Below are 18,730 nucleotides of genomic sequence, written 5' to 3' on the forward strand. Positions count from 1 at the left end.
AAGGCACATGGGGGAGGAAGTGGTAAAGAAGGAGGGTCAGGTGCCTCTTGACCCTGGGAAGGATGTTGGTTTTGGAAGAAGGTAGAGTACAGCTGCGGTGCGCAGGGTGTGTCGTCCTCTGTGCAGTACAGTGAGGGGTTCCTGACTGCACTGTTCTGGTCTTTCCACAGGAGCAGGGAGAAAACATGATGTCTGAAAAAAGTGGAGAGGTGGTACGGAAGTAGAAGAAATTAAGGCTCCAGCAGTTTCTTCAGACAAATGTCAATTGCTAGGCCTGTCACAAAACAGCAGGCAACAACCTCTGAAATAAGGATGGTTGTTGGGTTTTATTCCTACAGTGTTTCTCCTTACATTTTCTTATCGTGTGATAAAGATTTATCTTGATTTCATTAATCTGCTATTTTCACTCAAAAAGTCCATGACATCCTAGGCATAAAATCATTTAAGTCAGTGTTGGTTGTGAGAACGTATGTAGCAAAGCCCACAGTCATTCATCTTTCTCCTGGGTACTAAGTAGACAAGGTGTATCCCTTCATTCTGTTTCCATGTTTAAACAATATTGTGCAGTTGTATGTCCTGTAGAAGGAATTCAACACGTCCACTAATTAGGAGTGTATTTATTTAAACTCTCTAATGCATTGAACAGTAATATTTCGTTTCTGGTGGGAGCAGAATTTTGAGGGGGTGTTGATTTATGTGTTTTCCTCTCAAACCATGTCCCCATCAGTATGGGCACTCTGTGATCTGTACTGATGCCCTCTTCTGGGTGACTAACTGCTTCAATAATTTGGTTAATGCATAGTCATACGAACATCTTACAAATTAAAAGCTTGCTTTATGTAACTTAGAATACTTTTAAATGCATAGCTTCTTCTTACCACGGGTGCCACTGCTGCTTTCTAGAAGGAAGCAAATATTTGCTAACTTGGCAATACTGGAGCCTTTTGGGGGAGTTAAAAGAAATTTCACTATGTTCTCTAAGGTTTTAAAATTAACTCTCCTTAAGAAAAAAAACCAAAGAGCTACTGCTAAATAATTGCAACAGTGCAAGGAGTACGCAGGATATGCATACATAATGATCTGACATCCCCAGTAGAGATTGCAGTTATACACCCTTTATGTGATAGCCATTTGCAGTAGAGATAATTTTAAGGTCTGCTGCCAGTGGAGATGTAGTTTGAGAGGTCCTTGCTTTAGGCTAGAGTTTGGGTAGCACTCTCGGGTATTGCTTGTGTTTCTTATGAACTTTTAGGCTGGAGAACACTTGAACAGCCAGCCCTTCATCAGATTGAGCGTAATGTCACTTTCTATCTTAATTTCAATAATGATGGAGAAGCCAAGCCTCACTGCCAACCTATTGTATTCAGAACCAGTGCGCTCCCTTTGGCTACATGCAGCCGTACCTTTGATCAAGAAGAAAGTAAAAATTCTACGTGGCCTGCGTGAGACAGAGGCCAGGTCCACCAGACCTGAGTTGCTGCAGTCTCCCTGTAGGGTTCTTGGGTGCTCCTGTTACTCACCATGTGGCCCTTCAGCTTGTCCTCCTGTTCAGAGCATTGGTCTTTGTGTCCTAGGCAACCCCAATGGAGAGCGCTGTGGGAAGACTTGTTTGGAAGAGCGTGATAATCAGTGGCTGGGTGTCAGCTTATCGAGGCAGCCAAAAGAAAATGGATCTATCGTTGTATGTATTAATGGCTGTAGCTGCGTGTCTGTTTGTCAGACTGCCTTCATCTTTCTTATGCTTCTGTGCCAAACATCATGTTTGTTTTTTATCCATAGGCTTGTGGACATAGATGGAAAAATGTCTTTTACGCAAAAAATGAACACAAACTTCCATACGGTATTTGTTTTGCTGTCTCTTCTGATTTTCGAACTGAACTGAGCAGATCAATACGCCCATGCTATATAGGTAAGGACAATGCTTGGGTCCTTTGTAGGGAGAAATTAAGATGCTTAATTGCATGGTGCAGAGTTTGTGAAGAGCCTGTGTTGCTCTGAGCAGGCTTTCTGCAGCCAAAGGTTTGAAGATTGAGTGCAGATGATATGAGCCCAATTTATGATGTAGATTTGTTAACAGGATGCTTATCACTTCAAAGAAGAGCTGCTTTCAACAGGCAAAAAAATTCACAGAATCACACAGAATCACAGAATGGTTTGGGTTGGAAGGGACCTTACAGATCATCCAGTTCCAACCGCCCTGCCGTGGACAGGAACACCTCCCACTGGACCAGGCTGCTCAAAGCTTCATCCAGCCTGGCCGTGATGGCCTATTTAAATTTGTTTAAATAGGACATCAGAATACTTGCTCCTTGGACTGGATCACTGAAGGATGTGTGCTTCTCAAAACCAGGCCACTAGAGGACGTCCTTCCTTCCTTTACTCTGTTATTTGCTCCCTCTGCTCAGGAGGGTGCCCCACAGCAGCAGCAGCAGCAATACCTGCAAGAGACTGTTGCTGTTGGCTCCTTAGCCTTTGGTACAAAGCTGCTCTGGTTCCTCAACACAGTGTGTGCCCTGTACCTTACTTGCCTCCTGCCAAGGCCACTGCTGTGGTGCAAGACCTTCAGTGGTCCTTCCTCGGAGGACTGCAGGAGCAGCATAAGAGTCAAGACCTGAAGCTATCAAACAAGTCCATCCCTGCCTTCCCTTTCATACCTCCCTCCCATCCGGGAGAGTGATGTTGTGACCCTGCTCCTTGCCAACGCAAGGAAGAGCTGACAATCTGGCCTGTCCGTGCAGACCTACAGAGTAACACCATCAAACATCCCGCTGCTGGCTTCAGAGACTGTTAGGAGCATTGGTGAAATCATGCTTTTATCTCCAGTGACTTTTCAAGTGAACAAAACTATGGATGAGATGAAGGGAACCCTGATGGGAGGCAGTCAGCAAAGAAAAGCAGGAAAACAGAGTTGGGAGAACTGGATGTAGAGACAACTGCTAAGGGTGACAGATACCGATATGTCCAATACAGCTGTAACACGAGCCCTTCAGAGCACTAGTGGAGCATGAGGGCAACTCCTATCAAGATTCATAAGCCTGTCAATCAGATTAGACCTGAATTATACAGAGTTGTAGAGAAGAGTTAAGCGTACGTAGCTGTGCTGCTCAAACTATTTGTGCTGTTTCATTCATGGAGCAACTGAAAAAGAAAAGTACAGCCTTTAAAGTCACAAGATTTCAGAGGAAGCTGTGATCAAGTGATACATAGTGCTTTGAGTTTGTTACAATACTATATTGAAGCTAAAGGCTATACAGTGGAAATGGTGTTTTTAGCTTTATCACAGGACTGAAAACCAATGTTGTTTTCTTTTCTTTTTTTTTCTTTTTTTTTTTTAAACTTGTCCCAACTTCTGTTGAAGACCTGGTAACAAACTCTGAAACTACACACTTCTCATCCTTTTTAATATTTCTTGCCCATTCCTAGATCATGTGCGAAAGTTTGGAGAAAACCATGGGTCGTGCCAGGCTGGAATGTCTAGTTTTTACATTGAGGTGTGTATTAAAGATACCAAACTTCTCTCTATATATCTATATGCTTATATATACGTATACATACATAAAAGTGTGTATATAAATGCAAACATTAACACTGTATTTTTTTTGTGGGAAGGAAAAAACAAAATTTTCCCATTTCTTTTTTATTGAATCTTGATAAGACTTGCATGATAATTCCCAACTCATACTTTTACTTTTTATTCCCAAAAACACTTCTGCACCTGACTAAACCAAAAATTACTTTTCATCTGGAAAAAGAGCATGGATATAACGGAGTATGAAGTTTTGTTATTCTCTTTAAAGTAATCTCTTTGATGTAACATTAACACTGATAACACCTTCTTGCTTTACAGAGTAATATTCTGTATTATTTAATGTCCATTTCACCCTAAGATTATGATTTCTAAAAAAACTCCTTTGACAAGAGAATATCCTGTTTGTTACTCTCTTTTAAGTTGTTCACAGCTCAAGGTTTTTAATAACCATATTTTTAGAAAGCCTGAAAAATGTTATCTGTGATCTAGTGGTAATCCCCTGGTACTGAGCCAGATGTATCTCCAGTAGCGTTTCACTGAGTTCACAGGAGATCTAAAGAAAAGCATTTGACTTGTTTTGCTTATTTTCATGAATATTTAAATATGAATAACATGGCTTTTTTTTTAATTTTTCTTTTAGGACTTAATTATAATGGGAGCCCCTGGATCATTTTATTGGACTGGTTCTGTTTTTGTGTACAATACAACTGCAAATACAATCGACGCTTATACAGATTCAAATAACCAAGTGAAATTTGGCAGTTATCTAGGTACTTAAAAATATCTAATACTTTACAAAAATATAAGTCAAAGATTTAGTTAAATAGCTGATCTTGAAGTGAGTGCACCGTGTTCATCAGTGCTTCTTTACTAATCCCAGAAGTGACGGTTCTAAATATATGTTGTGAGTTTGCTAAATATTATTTACTTATAAGGCTTCCTCTCTGTTCTTTTTACATGGAAGCATCTCAAACATGGGATTTCTGGTTTTATCATCTCTCCACGGAGTTTCTATCCCTTCTTGATTTAGAAGGTAGAGATATGCTTCTGGTTAGCAATGTTTTGCACTTCACTGTTACGTCTGAAATGCTGACAAGCACTTTCATAGCAAAAGACATAATGATTTCACATATAACAGAAATATGGAAAGTTGGTTACAGTGAAAGCTGCAAGGAAATAAGTCTTAATTGCATTGTCAGTAAGGGGAAGTATACTATGATCTTAAGAGACAGACTTGACTCCAATTGAGATTTTTTTTTTTTTTCTTTTATTCCAACCATATCTTGGTCTGGATATATGGGAAAGCAAACCTTATCTACAAATGTCTGCAAAGAAAGCCATGAAGCTCCTACTCGTGTACTTAGGTACCTATATCCGAGTAGTTAGGTGGATTTAGTGGTAGAATTTGTAGGGTTTTATGCCAGAAACATCATCAGCTTCAGTTTTCTCACTACACGCTAAGAAAACCTCATCTGTCCTTCCCTGAACTCCTGAGCAAGAATGTTTTTGCCTGTCACCACTGGTTTTTGCATTTTCCCATTCATAGGTCCGGTTCATGGGGATAAATACTTCCTGTTTCTGATTTCACTCTTTTGACAGTAGGAAGCAGGCATAGGTAATGAAATAACTGTTATGAAATACAAAGGCCCAACACTTCAGAACTCGGTACTGAGCCTCGCAAAGGCTGCAGTTGGGCTCTGTGGGAAAGTCAAGCAAAAGAGATGCTGGGTGGCAAAAAATGCTCAGATCCGCAGATCACTATGGTTAACCAGTAATGTTTCTAACATTTCATAGGGCATGTGAAAAACTTCAGAGAATGCTTGCTCCAGCTTTCCAGTAACAATCAGCAGAAAAAAAATATTGCACTTGTCTGGGGGGAAAAAAGCTCATTCCAGATTTCTGCTCCTACAAGTATAAGAGTGAGAATTTCTGTGATGAATGAGTCAAGTCACTGATAGACAAAAGCCAGGTATAGGCAAACAGGTGAAAGCTTGACTAAGGACTGGGCTGGGGAGGGTGCAGGGAAAGCCTTCCCGCACATATAGTCTCTCTCCTAGTTCCCTTTGTCATCCAGGTCCTGAGATCAGCTGGACTTTGCTTCACAAATGCTTCTCCAGTGACCTGGCGCAAGCATGGCAGCCAGCATGCTGCCTTCGCAGAGCCGTGGGTCCTCCAAACTTGTGCTTTCTACAGGGAAGAAAGGGGCCGTTGGCTCATCTGTGTGTCTCTACAGTAGCAGCTGTGATAAACCTTAAATTTTGCATTGTTCCATGCTACTTGAACCCCCACTTTGTTCTCTCATAATAATAGATAATGTGGTTAAAAGAATGTAAAGGTACCTTCCTTCACCTCCCTCAGCTTCTGTTCTGTCCCATCTTTAGCATTGTTTAAGGCCAAAACCTATTTAGGGTTAATTCCATTACCAAGATTTTTTATTTTTTTTTAAGACTGAGTTTGCCTCTCCTTTAAATAACGAACTGTCGTTCCCCCCCTCACCAAGTGGGGGAAGTATATTGTGACCAGAGGTAATTCAAGCACATGACTAGACATAATTATCTACTTACACTATACTTCTTCTGGCAGGGACTGAGAAGTTGGCCTCTTTGCTTATATTTTTCATTAAACTGTCAAAGTGTAATAATTAACAAATTAGAGTTTGCAGGAAGAGTGTGCGGAAGTATCATTGCATTTTCCAAAACTTGGAAGAAACAAAGAAGCTGTTTAAGTACCAGACAATTCAAAGAAGGAAGGAAGTTAGAAAGAGAAGCTGGTAATACATAATGTTTGGTAGTATTCCCCTGACTACTTTAGTGTATCCTGGAGATTAATAACTGACTTCTTTAAAAGGAATTAGATAAGTAAATCAGTCTTTCAAATCAGCTGGGCCTGATGAAAGAGTAACTGTAGGCACTTAACAAACTGCCTTAAAGAAATCACAAAGTAACAGATTGTTTCTTTTAGGAATCTGACACTGGCAAATGACACTTCAGAAAACTGAAGAGAATTCTGGGGATGGAAATAAAATTTTATTTGACTGTGCCTTTAAATGTAAAGGGTTGATTACGGGATAACCCCCCACCAAACATTTTAAGACCATAGTAAACATGAGAAAAACATCTGATTCACTGTACTTTCTTTTACTGTGTTTGGCTTTTTGGTTTCTTTGGTGGGTTTTTTAAAACAAAAAACAAGTTCGTTAGAATTATCAATGTTACACTTCAGCAAAACCAAAATAACTAGAAATTAAAGGTCAGAGGAGGCAAATTAAGGTTCATCCACTTAAGCCTAATTTTTTGTTGCATAAGTTAAAGCTAGGTGTTGACCTGTTGGCCTTTAAAGGATAAATTGCTTTGTGCACCTCTTTTAGCTTAAAATATGAGAAGAAAAAGCTGTCTCAATGAGAACTTGAATGCTGGACAGTTGTCCTCACAGATGGAAGATTTAAGGCTTATTCTCATCTGATCCAAGATGACTTTCCCATTTTCCCTGTATGCTGTGAAAATCAACAGTCATTCAGTAAATGCAGGAGTGGCACAATACGTTAACTGTCTTCCCTGTTTCAACTCCGCCATAATGTATTTTGGAAAGAGTAAGGATGACTTGTGTAGCTACAGACTAAGGTGTCAGCCTTCACTTTGCAATTCTGTGGCTGGACATCTGCACCGAAGTATGGTCTTGTTTGTTGAGAGCTGTCTCCACATACAGAAATACTTTGTTACATAGATTCATTTACAAAAGCTGATGCAATGCTTTCTTATTCCATAATCAGGCTTTTGCTCCGATTTGTTCCTGACATTTTCATACACTCTATATGTGTATGCGCACATGCATATAAGTAGCACTACGTTTCATTTTTCTGTAGTCCAGTTACAACAATAGTCAAACAACGATTGAATCAAGTGTTTCCACATTGCACTGTATGGACATTTGATCATTTTTATTTGTATTACAATATGGACTCACTGAAAAATTGTAGAATATGCATTAGCAGAAGGTGTTTGCAATTTATTTTATTGGCTCTTAAAGTATGGCAGATAATTGAGATCCTGGGAAGAAATGACTGTTTCTGACACTTGTTTCTGCTTGCTGGAACTTACTGTGTTTGTATTGACCTTTTGCTTATATTTCAAAAATTTTCTTTTCTGTTTTCATTGCTAGCTTGCATGAGGTCTGAATGTCAGACTCACAATAATTTGTGGTGTTGACAGCTTTTATATGTCATGCCCCCATTTTTTTTTTTCTGTATATAGCATTTCCAGTATTGAATAGTGCATTTCTAATTTACAGGATACTCTGTTGGAGCTGGACATTTTCTGACATCAACCAGTATAGAAGTAGTTGGAGGGGCACCCCAGCAGGAGCAGACTGGTAAAGTAAGAGATTGTCTATACTATTGGTTTGAAGAATATACCCCCGCATACCCTCCCATGATTTTCCAATTTAGATTAACATATTAAAGACAAATATCAGATATGTATGATTACTCACGGGGAGAAAAGTCAAAGGAGGAATGAGGGAAGATAGTGTAGATAACATTGCTCTGAAATATGGTGTTAAAGAAAGGTACAGATAGGAAATAGTAAATAGCTGTACCTTGTGGTATTGTGTGTTGCTTTACTGATTCTCTAGCACATGCTGTAGAGAAAGCACAGGAAAGTATTTCAGATTACTGTTTGCTGAATTACACTTATATTTTCTTTTTGTTTTAGGCATACATTTTTAGCATTGAGAAGCAAATAAATATTCTATTTGAACTACGGGGTAAAAAGGTAAATCTTTCATACTACTTTCTGCATCTTAGAACTTCTAGCATGTCTTGATCAAAATTGGAAGATAATGTGATTTCTTGTTTGCACACAGCTTGGTTCTTACTTTGGAGCTGCAGTTTGTGCTGTGGACCTGAACTCAGATGGCCTCTCAGACTTGCTCGTTGGTGCGCCCATGCAAAGTACCATCCGAGAAGAAGGAAGAGTTTATGTCTATATCAATTCAGGTTCTGTAAGTATTTTCTCTTAAAAGCACATGGTAACACAGTCGTTCTAGTATAACAAGCTAAGAAGAAGAGACTTCCTCTCTCTTATCATAAAGTATTTCAGGCTATAGGAAAACCAGCTCTGGGACCGTGATGAGAATCCCAGCAGGACTGTGTAGCACAAGGCTAGATGTACAAACTAAGGCATTGCTCCTCAGGCTATTGTTGTAACTGAGGACAGACTGGTTTTGTTTTGTAGTAACTTCAGGTGGTGACAGGCTGCCACTACAGCCTCTTTGCAAGCTGTCCTCCATTACCCTGCTCACCACTCAACTGGCATGTGAAGAGCTACTTACCACTTCAGAAACGAACAGGGAATGAAAAATTTGTGTGCAGTTAGTGGCACAAGTCAGGAAAGAGACTGTCAGTCCTCAGTTTGGCAAATAAAGTAACTGGGAAGAATGCATTACAATTAGCTTCCTTTTATTCTTTTTATGGATCAGAAGTGAAAGTATAATCACTATTTTTTGTGTGCTTTTGAATTTGGCTTTCTGAATTTTATCTTTGTATCTTGTTTCCTTTTCTTCCTCTCCACACTAATACATATTTATTCTCTTATGCTTGCAACTAACATTTTCTTGACATGTTTTGCTCACAGAGAACTAAGTCACTCCAGGATACCTATAACTAACTAGGGCACACACAATACCTCTGAGGCAGCTCTATTTACTACCTTTTTAGCAAATACAGTTTTCGCAGAGCAATAAGCCTCTGTATTCTGATACAAGCTTGCTGCTGTTTACGGGTGCTTGCTGTGGGAACATGTTGCAGTTCTCTTTCTTAAAGAACAACTTTCTTATTCTTCATTATTCTTATACTAAATACTGTTAAATGTCTTTTATAATGCTCGCTTCTGCACCAAGGAGTTCAGTAGGATTCTAACATTGGCATCCAAGGCAATTTTAATGTTTTGAGTAATATTCCAGGTCACCTCAAGACACTCTGTTAATGTGCCATTGACTCTGTTTTCCTTCAGGAGGCAAAGATGGTAGAACTGAACATAGAGCTCAGCGGGAGTGACTCATATGCAGCCAGGTTTGGAGAGTCCATAGCCAGTCTAGGAGACATTGATAATGATGGTTTTGAAGGTAAGTATCTAAAGAAAACCCATTGAGTTTAATTCTCTCTGAGCAGCGGGCTGTCATGAGAAACAGGAGGATTATGGAAATCTGGGAAGACTTTCAATTAGTGACCTGGACTTTCTCTTCTAGGCCACTGATTTGAAATATAGCTGTTTCACGGTCAGTAATGTGTAATACCAAGAGATTAGGTTCTGTCGCTTTAATAAAGAGCATGAGCATAAGCATGATGACATAGTCTGTAATTTCAGTTACTGGACCTCAAGTGGAATCCCTAATCCTGTTTTAGACTGAGACAAGGTTTGGGGAACAATTTGCCAATTTTGTAACATCATAAATAAAAATGACACATTGAGTCAAGATCTGCTTCTGTGTCACCAATAGGAAGTACTAAACTCAGGGGGATATCAAAAACAACCTGCAACCTGGGAGGCTATTGTGGCAGTATTTCCCACTTAAGCCCACAGACAACTCGTGAATTGCCTGCCATGGGCTTCCAGTGGGGCTTGGACGGGGAACACAGGGAAGGACTTTGATGGCCATGCCCCGATAAGGAATTCAAAATGTTAAAGGGGCTCTGAGGGAGCTTTTTCTTCCTGTTGTCTATACAGGAGGATCTATTTCAGGCACATAAAGTTGGATGCCTAAACAGAAACTGAGAATATCCTCCCTTCCTTCCCCACCACTCAGGTTGAAACACCCTCTCTAATTATGGTGAGATATGGGTAGAAGTTTCCACCGATGTTGTTCAGGTGGAACCTGCTCAGAGGGCAGAGAGATTCAGTCTCCAGACTTGTGTCTAACTTCTGTAATAAGCATAAAATAGACATTGAAAAGAGAAACTTTCACCATGTGAAAGTTGTCGATAAAGCATATTTTAGTTAGAGAAAACAGATGAAAGGATGCAAGATGAGTTAAAACTTCTAGAATGACTCTCATGGCCGCCTACTTCCCTTCTGCTTCCAGTCAGGCTGCCTAAAATGTATTTGCTGCAGAAATCCCCATGGTCTGCTGCTCTTGGCTTCTTTCCTCCCAAGACCATTGCCTAGCTGTTTAGGTAGCCTGCAAAATAACAGACGACTGGAAGGCCCCCAGCTAGACTGAAGACAAGTAGAGGGGACTTGGCCTAGTGGCTTCATTCATCTTGTCATGGTTTCAAACAAATAGGAATGGCCAGTATTCCTGTCTGAAAAAATGACATGTGCTCCCCTCTGTCAGAAGGGCAGATGCGATAGACTGTATAGGGACAGGATAAAAACACAACAGGGTTTTTCTACTGTTCACAAATTCATAAACAGTTTCAGTTTTTTCCATCATCAATACTTAGACTGTATGTAGGGAGCTATCCTTTGTGCAAAAACTGCCAGCTTTTGCTGGGCTGTATCTTTACCAGGTCCACGTCTGTCTTCACGCTTCTGAATGACCCTTTTTATTTGCAGTTAATGTCCAGGGTTCTCCTTTCACTCTTCCCTTTGTCTTGTGTTCTTGATCCTGTTCTATAACCCGCAAAGTTGGAACAGTCATTCTCTTATCTGGTCTCCTTTTCCTTAAAGTAGTCTTTTCTTTCTTTTTTCTTCCCCTCCTTTGGTACCTGTCTCACAAACTCTTGTTAAATTTAGTTCCTCCTGTTTTTCGTTACCTTCACAATTTTATGCACAAGTTTCAGTTTTTGCCCCCAAACATGTTCAAACTGCAAAGGAAAACTGTATTCAAATGTAGGGCTGGGGAACAGAGAACTAAAATCAAATTAATAGCAGCATAGCAAAGTAGATGTATGACAGGGAATATAACGTAAAATGGGCATCCTAAATCTGCAGGGGGAGGTGGAGCAGACAAGTGGATTAGCTTTTGAAGGGAGCAAAATCACTGAAACAAAAAAGCGTTGGCAATATTGAGAGTGGCAGCAGGAAAAGCAATTTTGTAAGAAAAACAGCTGGAAGCAAAATATAAAGAGAAATTGGGTGTTAGAAACCATTTGTCTGTAGTAAATAATAAAAAAGCACAGCAGAGCCAACTTCTTCAATGATTGAAACCATCAGTATCAGCCCTGTGAAGATCATGGCGTGCGTGTTGGTGTAGAATCTGACCTTCTCAAGAACATATGTGTAATTTTAATTAGCACAACTTGGCTGTCCCGTTTTCCTCTCACCAGTGGAGAGACATAACATATTTTGTGTGTCTTAGTCACCAAAGTATGTATTCAATCAATATGGATTCAATCAGAAAACTGTTCAGTAAAACTGAATCGTCAAAACTTTGCTTTTCCTCTGATTTTGGTTTGGTGTAGCGTACAGTGTTTATGATTTGCAGATAGTTCAGGTTTGCTTATTTGTGAATGAAAGTTCACACTTATTGATTTATGGTAGTGAATATCAAGATGATATAATTCATCTTCCCCTTCACTTTTTGGTTAACAGCCTCTGGCTATTTGAACCATGGGACTTTTTTGTAAAGGGTGAGTGGGTTGGTTTGTTTATGCATCGCCACAGCCCTCTGGGATTAAATCATGTAGGCGTAAAACACAGCCCTTTGTACAAGCCACATATCTTCATTTCCCTGTTAAATGCTTGTTCATGCCTATTATCAGCTGTTTGAGAACATCTCATAGAAAAATAAATGGTTCATTTCAGGCAGCATAGTAAGAATACTTCTTGTGTTTCAGTGATTTAATCCATGTGGGTATAGCAGAATGCAGAGTTCAGGAAAATCATCATAATTCCATGACTACAAAGCTTTTTTTTTTTTTTTTTTTGTCTTTCCCTTAAAGACCATGACCATTTTGGCTGTTCTCCCTGATAACCTCTTGAGGGTCAAATTCAGTATTGGTAGGAGCAGATTTTGTCTTGAACAAAATGGCTGTATTTCGCCCAGAAATGTAGTACTTAAGGCAGTCAAATTACTGAGCTGGTCTCTATTGTTTCCATTTGCTTTATATCTATCTTCAGCACTTCTTTTGAATTCAGTCAAATAAAGTTGGTCTGTCATTGCATGCATCACGATTTGGATTTCTTTAACTCTTCCTTGTTCATGTTTCCCAGTCAACTGATTATTGTTAAATTGTTTTTCCACAGATGTAGCAATTGGGGCTCCACAAGAAGATAATCTAAAAGGGGTTATTTATATATACAATGGCAGGGAGGATGGAATAACACCATCATTTTCACAGGTACGCTTTTTCAATGAAAAATAATCAATCCAGAAAAAACTTAAGTTTAAGTTTGAGAGGGTTTTCCCTTCATTTAACACTCAGACCACCTGAGGTACTGTAAAAGACTTCAGAAATTTTTTACATAGTCTGTGATTTCCAGACACAATATAACCTATAACAGAAAAATAAATTGTTTTGGAGGACTCAGACAGGGTTTACGGGATATAACATTTGCAGTAATTGAGGAATATTACTCTCAGAGGTAAGCATCTAACTGCCTTCAGCAGCAGGATAGTTGTGCTAACAGTTTTCATTGAATATTGTAACTCAAAGATTAGCTTTCCAAGAATAATTTTCTCTTCTATTTTTTTCCTCCTCAGAGAATACAAGGACATCAAATCAGTAATTCTTTGAGTATGTTTGGACAATCCATAGCAAGTGGCATTGATGCAGATGACAATGGTTATCAAGGTGAATTAAACAATTTTGTTTATTTTTCATTTTCAAAAGAAATTCAGAGGGAATAACCCTACCATGCTACTTGTTACTTTTAACAGAAGCAAAATCTGTTATTAAGATGACATGTCAGATCTTGCATTTTGTGAGAAGAAAAAAAAAAAGGAGGTAAAGCTGAGGCCATGCAGTCATTTTTCATGGTCATCTAACTATTATTTAAGGACTGAGAATGAAGTAACAGTAAGATCATAGAGTACAAGAAGAAGAAAAATGTAATCTTTATTTTTACGGCAGCCATCTCATCTGCTAATGTTACAATGAGCTAGTTTGGGCACTGGAAGCGTTGTTGTCAGCCTAGTGTGCTAACCTAAAAATCATACTGGTCTTCACAGAGTCTGGATTTTGGCAGGAGCCATTGAGCTCCGTGACTCTCAGTCTGTGAAAACGATACCTTAACCAGAGTCAGGGCTCATGGCATTGGGTTAAAACTGTTGCGGAGTTCTTGTAGGCATGACATAGAAGCGCTAATTTGGTGTAAAACAACTTAACTGGTTCCAAGTATATACTCATTGTTTTACACATATTGTCAAAATATTTTGACGTTATGCGGATAAGCGTTGCATCAGGTCAGGTATTGCCTGTCCTGCCCCTGTGGGTGTAAAAGCCTGAGGTCATCATGAACTGCATGTTCTATACTCTGGCCGTGTCAACAGGAAGGTTACCCGGGTTAATTTGTAATGCTGGGCTAAGAGGTAGCGTAGTCATCTGCTGTCGGGTCACCTGTTGTTTCCTGATTTGGGAGTCACATCCTCAGACCCTTCTATCATTTAGACTCATCTGAGTATTCACTTTTGCTACCTTATTTGAGAGGTATATACTGTGTACATTTCTTTCCTTATTGCATGAATAGTTTTCAGTTAATTTGGAATAAATGGAATAATTTTTTTCTGTCTATGTATAATTTCATACATGTGCTATATATAGTTATATATATATATGAATTATTCACATATAAGTGTGCATGTATAGCAATATTGAATATTTAGATAAAAAAAGAAGGCAATACCTCCTATTTAGCTGAATTGTCCTTCAGTATCAGCCACTGAAACGTGGAATAGAAATCAAACCATCACATTACCAATATCTGCAAATCCAACAAATTAGCACACAGCGTTAATGAACAGTGGACAAGTATTTGAGGAATCATCTTCTAGACGGAGAAGAATACCTTTGAATATTAGTTTATGCCTTCTAATAAAGGGCAAATGGTGTTTTAATGCTGATCAAAAGGTGAATATGCTACAAAATGCTTGTAGTACCTGAGAAGTAATTCCTGTTCACAAATTATACTTATTGATCTGTTTTTTTCTACAGATGTAGCAGTTGGTGCATTTCTCTCTGATTCTGCTGTGGTGCTGAGGTGAGATTGCTACATTTCAGTGCTTTTAAAGACCATACAATTTAATTGTATTTTTTAATGCAGTTTAATAAAACTCAGTGTATTTTAACCTCGTGGTATTCTTCTTGGTGTCTTGAACTTCAGCCATTAAGCTCTAGAATGCTCTACAACTGAAACGTTTAAGTAAACACCCTGAAGAAAAAGAAAATATCATTCTGAAACTTCTTGCAGCAACAAATAATGTGCATACAACTATTTGGATTCTGAAAAATCAGATAGCTTAAAAAATTATAAAATATAAAAATAGATTCCGTTAGAGACTGGTAGATTCTGCAGAGCTTCTGTAAGCTATTTCTGAAGTGTTTGGCGAACATTAACTCTTTTCTGTTCTTAGAACAAAACCAGTGATAATTGTTGAAGCTTCTTTAAAACATCCTAATTCAATAAATCGAACTAATTTAAACTGCACGGAAAATGACCAGCCTGCCATCTGTATGAATTTGAAGATATGCTTTACCTATAGAGGACGAGAGGTACCTGGTTATATTGGTAAGCTACTTGGAAAAAATTCCAGCATATGTATTCATTTTAAATGCACCTATTTACAGAATAATGCTGTTGGTATTTAGTGGACCATTAATCTGAGTTCAGTATAAAATGAAAAATTAAAAACATGGATACCTTTTTTTTAGTTCATAATTACCCTGTAACACTGAGCCGTTACACTTTTATTCAGTTTAGAGTAACAGAACATCCCTATTAGGACAAGCAGAGTTACATGGCCTAGAAGAGATAGCGATGTTAAAAAGGTGAGGTGTTGTGAGGAGGAAGGTAGAACTCCCAAGTTCTCTATTGCATCAATGACGTAATCTAAAGTTTCGATGGCAACTGGTTTAGACAACCAAAGACTAGTTTTAACTAGCTAGCTGGGTTGTGGTTCTCTAGAGTTCAGCAGGGGCTGGGCGCAAACATTTAGTAATATTTTCACATGGGTTTTGCAGCAGTACTAAAAGAGGTACGATCATAGATAGGCTCATCCTTGTACCGAAATTAATTTACCTAACAGTGATGTGATTAAGCTCACGCACATGCTTTTGAACTGCATTGTAATGATGCCATTTCAGATGGTCCCTTTCATAGCATCACAGTAACGAGAGCCGTCAGTTTGATAGGTGTTTGAATGAGCTAGTGTGCCGTTAGGGTTCACAAAGAAATTGAGTCTGCTTATTCTGTGAACACTTTCTTTTACATAGTTGCCCAGGCACCAAACTCTGTTTTGCACAGGGCCCAACAGGGGTGTCTGTCAAATTTGTCTGAACTTCCCACATGCAAATGTCTGGGTTGTTGTTTTGCAATTAGGTAGGGAATTAATGGTGGGTGAATGTCTCTTCTTAATGTAGAACCGAATGGATTATTCAGCGTGATATTCAGATGTCTTCTAAAAGCAGTCTTCCACTTAGCAACAGAGAAAAGACATTCCCTCCACAAAGCAGCTCAGGCACCTGATCATACCATTACGGAACATCATGTGAAAAAGAGAGGGTCCCGTCAAAGTTACTGAAAAATATATCTTGTATTATATTTTATATAATTCATATTTTGCTTTTGGCAAAAACTGGTATTGCTTGAAGCAGTACTTACTGGAGGGAATATTCATGGTGAACTTATCTAAAATGATTTACTGTCTAAATTCGACTGTACTACCTGGGCGCTTTTAAGCTACTTGTCATGTGCTACTTGTAAACTGCAATCAGCCCAGCAAATACGCGGTATATAAAATTAAATTGCTTAAATCTTCTATATGAGAATATACAATATCCTGTAGGAACACAGTGTAGAGAACACATCCAAAGATGAACTGTAAAGTTTTGAGCTCAGATCTTTTGAAATTCATATTTGTTGTGAAAGATGAGCAGTCAGACTGGATAACTCTTGCTGGATTTGGGTATAAAACTTTTCATCTTAAATAGACAAGACTAGAGGAAACTCTATCCTAACTCAGCTTTTGGTAGGCGTTAAGCAGTAATAGGTTAGTAATGCTCTGAAATTTATTTGCAATCTGTTATCATAGCAGTTCATGCTGACTTAAATAGAAAAAGAACTGTGAAGTTAAACAATATTTCTCAGTGTCTGTTGACTTATCTGTTCGCTGAAATTTAATGTCAGCCCTGTAAGTAACTGAAGCAGGTTTTCTTTAAATAGATTCTGGTAGAAAACTATAAGTATAACTTGACAAAACTAGCCCTGGTGTAAAAATATGTATCAGGGATCAGTCATGATGCAGTCAGTTTTCAGAGGGCTAGAAGCTTTTGTTAGTATGGATTTATGTCAGAGAATTTTTAAGCGGAGCATTTCGAAACGGATGTTATGGAACATGTTTAAGGAAGTGATTCAGAAGATGTAGTTTCTATCATAAATTCATGAAAATTATAACACTTAAAGTTTGCATAACTTTTTATTTTCCCTGGGTTTTATTGTGCAGTGCTGCTTTATAATCTGAGTGTTGATGTGAACAGAAAAGTGGATACACAAGCAAGATTTTATTTTTCCTCCAATGGAACATCTGATACAATCTCAGGAAATGTAAAGATTTACAGCAAGAATATTGCCTGCAAAAACCATCCAGCATTTATGAGGGTAATGTAATTTTCAATATATATTGCCCTGTAAATCCTTAGTTCTTCTTTGAAAAGCACACCTGCTGCAAAAGAACCTATTTTGTTTAAACTTGCATCACATAATTTTGGAAGTAAAATATTTGTGTTCATATCTTCCACAGTTAATATAGTTTAATTCTGATGCTTTCTCAGCTTTCTGTGGGGAAGTCAGTGGGTCTGCCATCTCTTATGTTGGTCAGAATGTGCATAATAATGATAATCACAGTGGTGAAGCAGACCATGAGATTTTTTTCACCCTTTTTTTTATGGACGACAGATCATAGATTGAGGATGGCTTGAGGCAAACAAAAAGATACAATTTTACATATATTTTCTGCTCCACCTTTCTGATGGAGCTTTCCTATGTACTCCTTAATGCAAAATCTTTAAACTTGTAATGACACAGAGAAAATGTTTATTATGTTTTGTCATTTGTAACTATTTCAAAGAACGCATGTATGGTCTTGCTCCCCTTTTTCATGTGAGTAGATGAGGTAGACTCACCTCGTATGAAAAGAACCCATTCCTGATCCATAGGAAGTGAAATGAAGGTGACTGGTAGAAGAGAATCTGTAGTTCGAGGTTTATAGTGTGGTCTGTTTTGTGAGTTTGTTGCAAGGAGCCAAAGGCTGGCAGGGCGTGAAGAAGAACACTTGCTTGGAATTGTTTGATTTTATTCCCCACAAGGGATGCAGCACTCGCCAAGGGAAGTACTCAGAGAATCAAGAGGTGGAAAAGGGGTAGGAAGAGCACTTGTGAGAGTTTCATGAATGAATCTAGAGCTGAAAAATATGAAGAATGTGTACTGTGCTGACAAAGTGATCTCTCTATTCCTCTGCTCACAAAAGTGAAGCCTGCACACATGTCTCCCTCCTGGATGTATCAATGCGAATCCTGGACCAAGATTAGTAGTGAATGTGGTTACAGTTCTCTTGTCTGTGGAGGTTGTTGTAGAAGGAATCTGCTGTAGAAGAACTTCAGAGGAGAAGCCACAGATGTGGTAGTGCTGCCAGGGCACGTGGGCGTTCAGCAGGAGGCTGTTGGAGGCCTGCAAGCTGACAGCTAGCCGAGGAGGCCCGTACCAATGCCGGTAACAGACATGGTACCAGCTACTCAGCAGGAGCAAGTTGGCTGTTGGTTCCTGCAGAAGTAGAGTTTGATCCAACAGCAACCATCCTTTGAAACTGAGGATGATACTGACTTGGAAATAAGTTAGTAAGAATCTAGTCAGTAAGATCCTGACTGCAATAGTAGTCTCAAAGTCACTGTTACCCTGGAGGAAATGAACCGTCGTACTCGTGTATCCCTCTGAAGGATGAATAGGTTTTACTTTCAATGTCTTTAAAGTAAAACCAACTGCAATCAGGACAAGGATAATAATATTTTTAAGGCCATTTGCTGGACAAGAAAGAATAAAAGTGATTCAGTCT

The 18,730-nt window shown here is 38.8% G+C and overlaps 1 protein-coding gene across 2 annotated transcripts in view; it reads left to right on the forward strand.

Moving 5' to 3' along the window:
* Positions 1-18,730, forward strand: part of ITGA4 (integrin subunit alpha 4) — a 40,120-nt gene that overhangs the window by 5,837 nt on the left and 15,553 nt on the right. For both annotated transcript variants that reach the window (XM_054208922.1, XM_054208921.1), the window contains exons 3-15: positions 1,575-1,681; positions 1,780-1,909; positions 3,424-3,491; positions 4,170-4,299; positions 7,817-7,902; positions 8,239-8,298; positions 8,390-8,527; positions 9,538-9,649; positions 12,712-12,806; positions 13,169-13,259; positions 14,619-14,664; positions 15,038-15,192; positions 17,126-17,280. In XM_054208922.1, the coding sequence (XP_054064897.1) occupies positions 1,575-1,681; positions 1,780-1,909; positions 3,424-3,491; positions 4,170-4,299; positions 7,817-7,902; positions 8,239-8,298; positions 8,390-8,527; positions 9,538-9,649; positions 12,712-12,806; positions 13,169-13,259; positions 14,619-14,664; positions 15,038-15,192; positions 17,126-17,280 (1,373 nt within the window). The remainder of the gene's footprint in view (positions 1-1,574; positions 1,682-1,779; positions 1,910-3,423; positions 3,492-4,169; positions 4,300-7,816; positions 7,903-8,238; positions 8,299-8,389; positions 8,528-9,537; positions 9,650-12,711; positions 12,807-13,168; positions 13,260-14,618; positions 14,665-15,037; positions 15,193-17,125; positions 17,281-18,730) is intronic.

This window comes from Rissa tridactyla, chromosome 7 (assembly GCF_028500815.1).
Source record: "Rissa tridactyla isolate bRisTri1 chromosome 7, bRisTri1.patW.cur.20221130, whole genome shotgun sequence".
NCBI classification, from domain to species: Eukaryota; Metazoa; Chordata; class Aves; order Charadriiformes; family Laridae; genus Rissa; species Rissa tridactyla.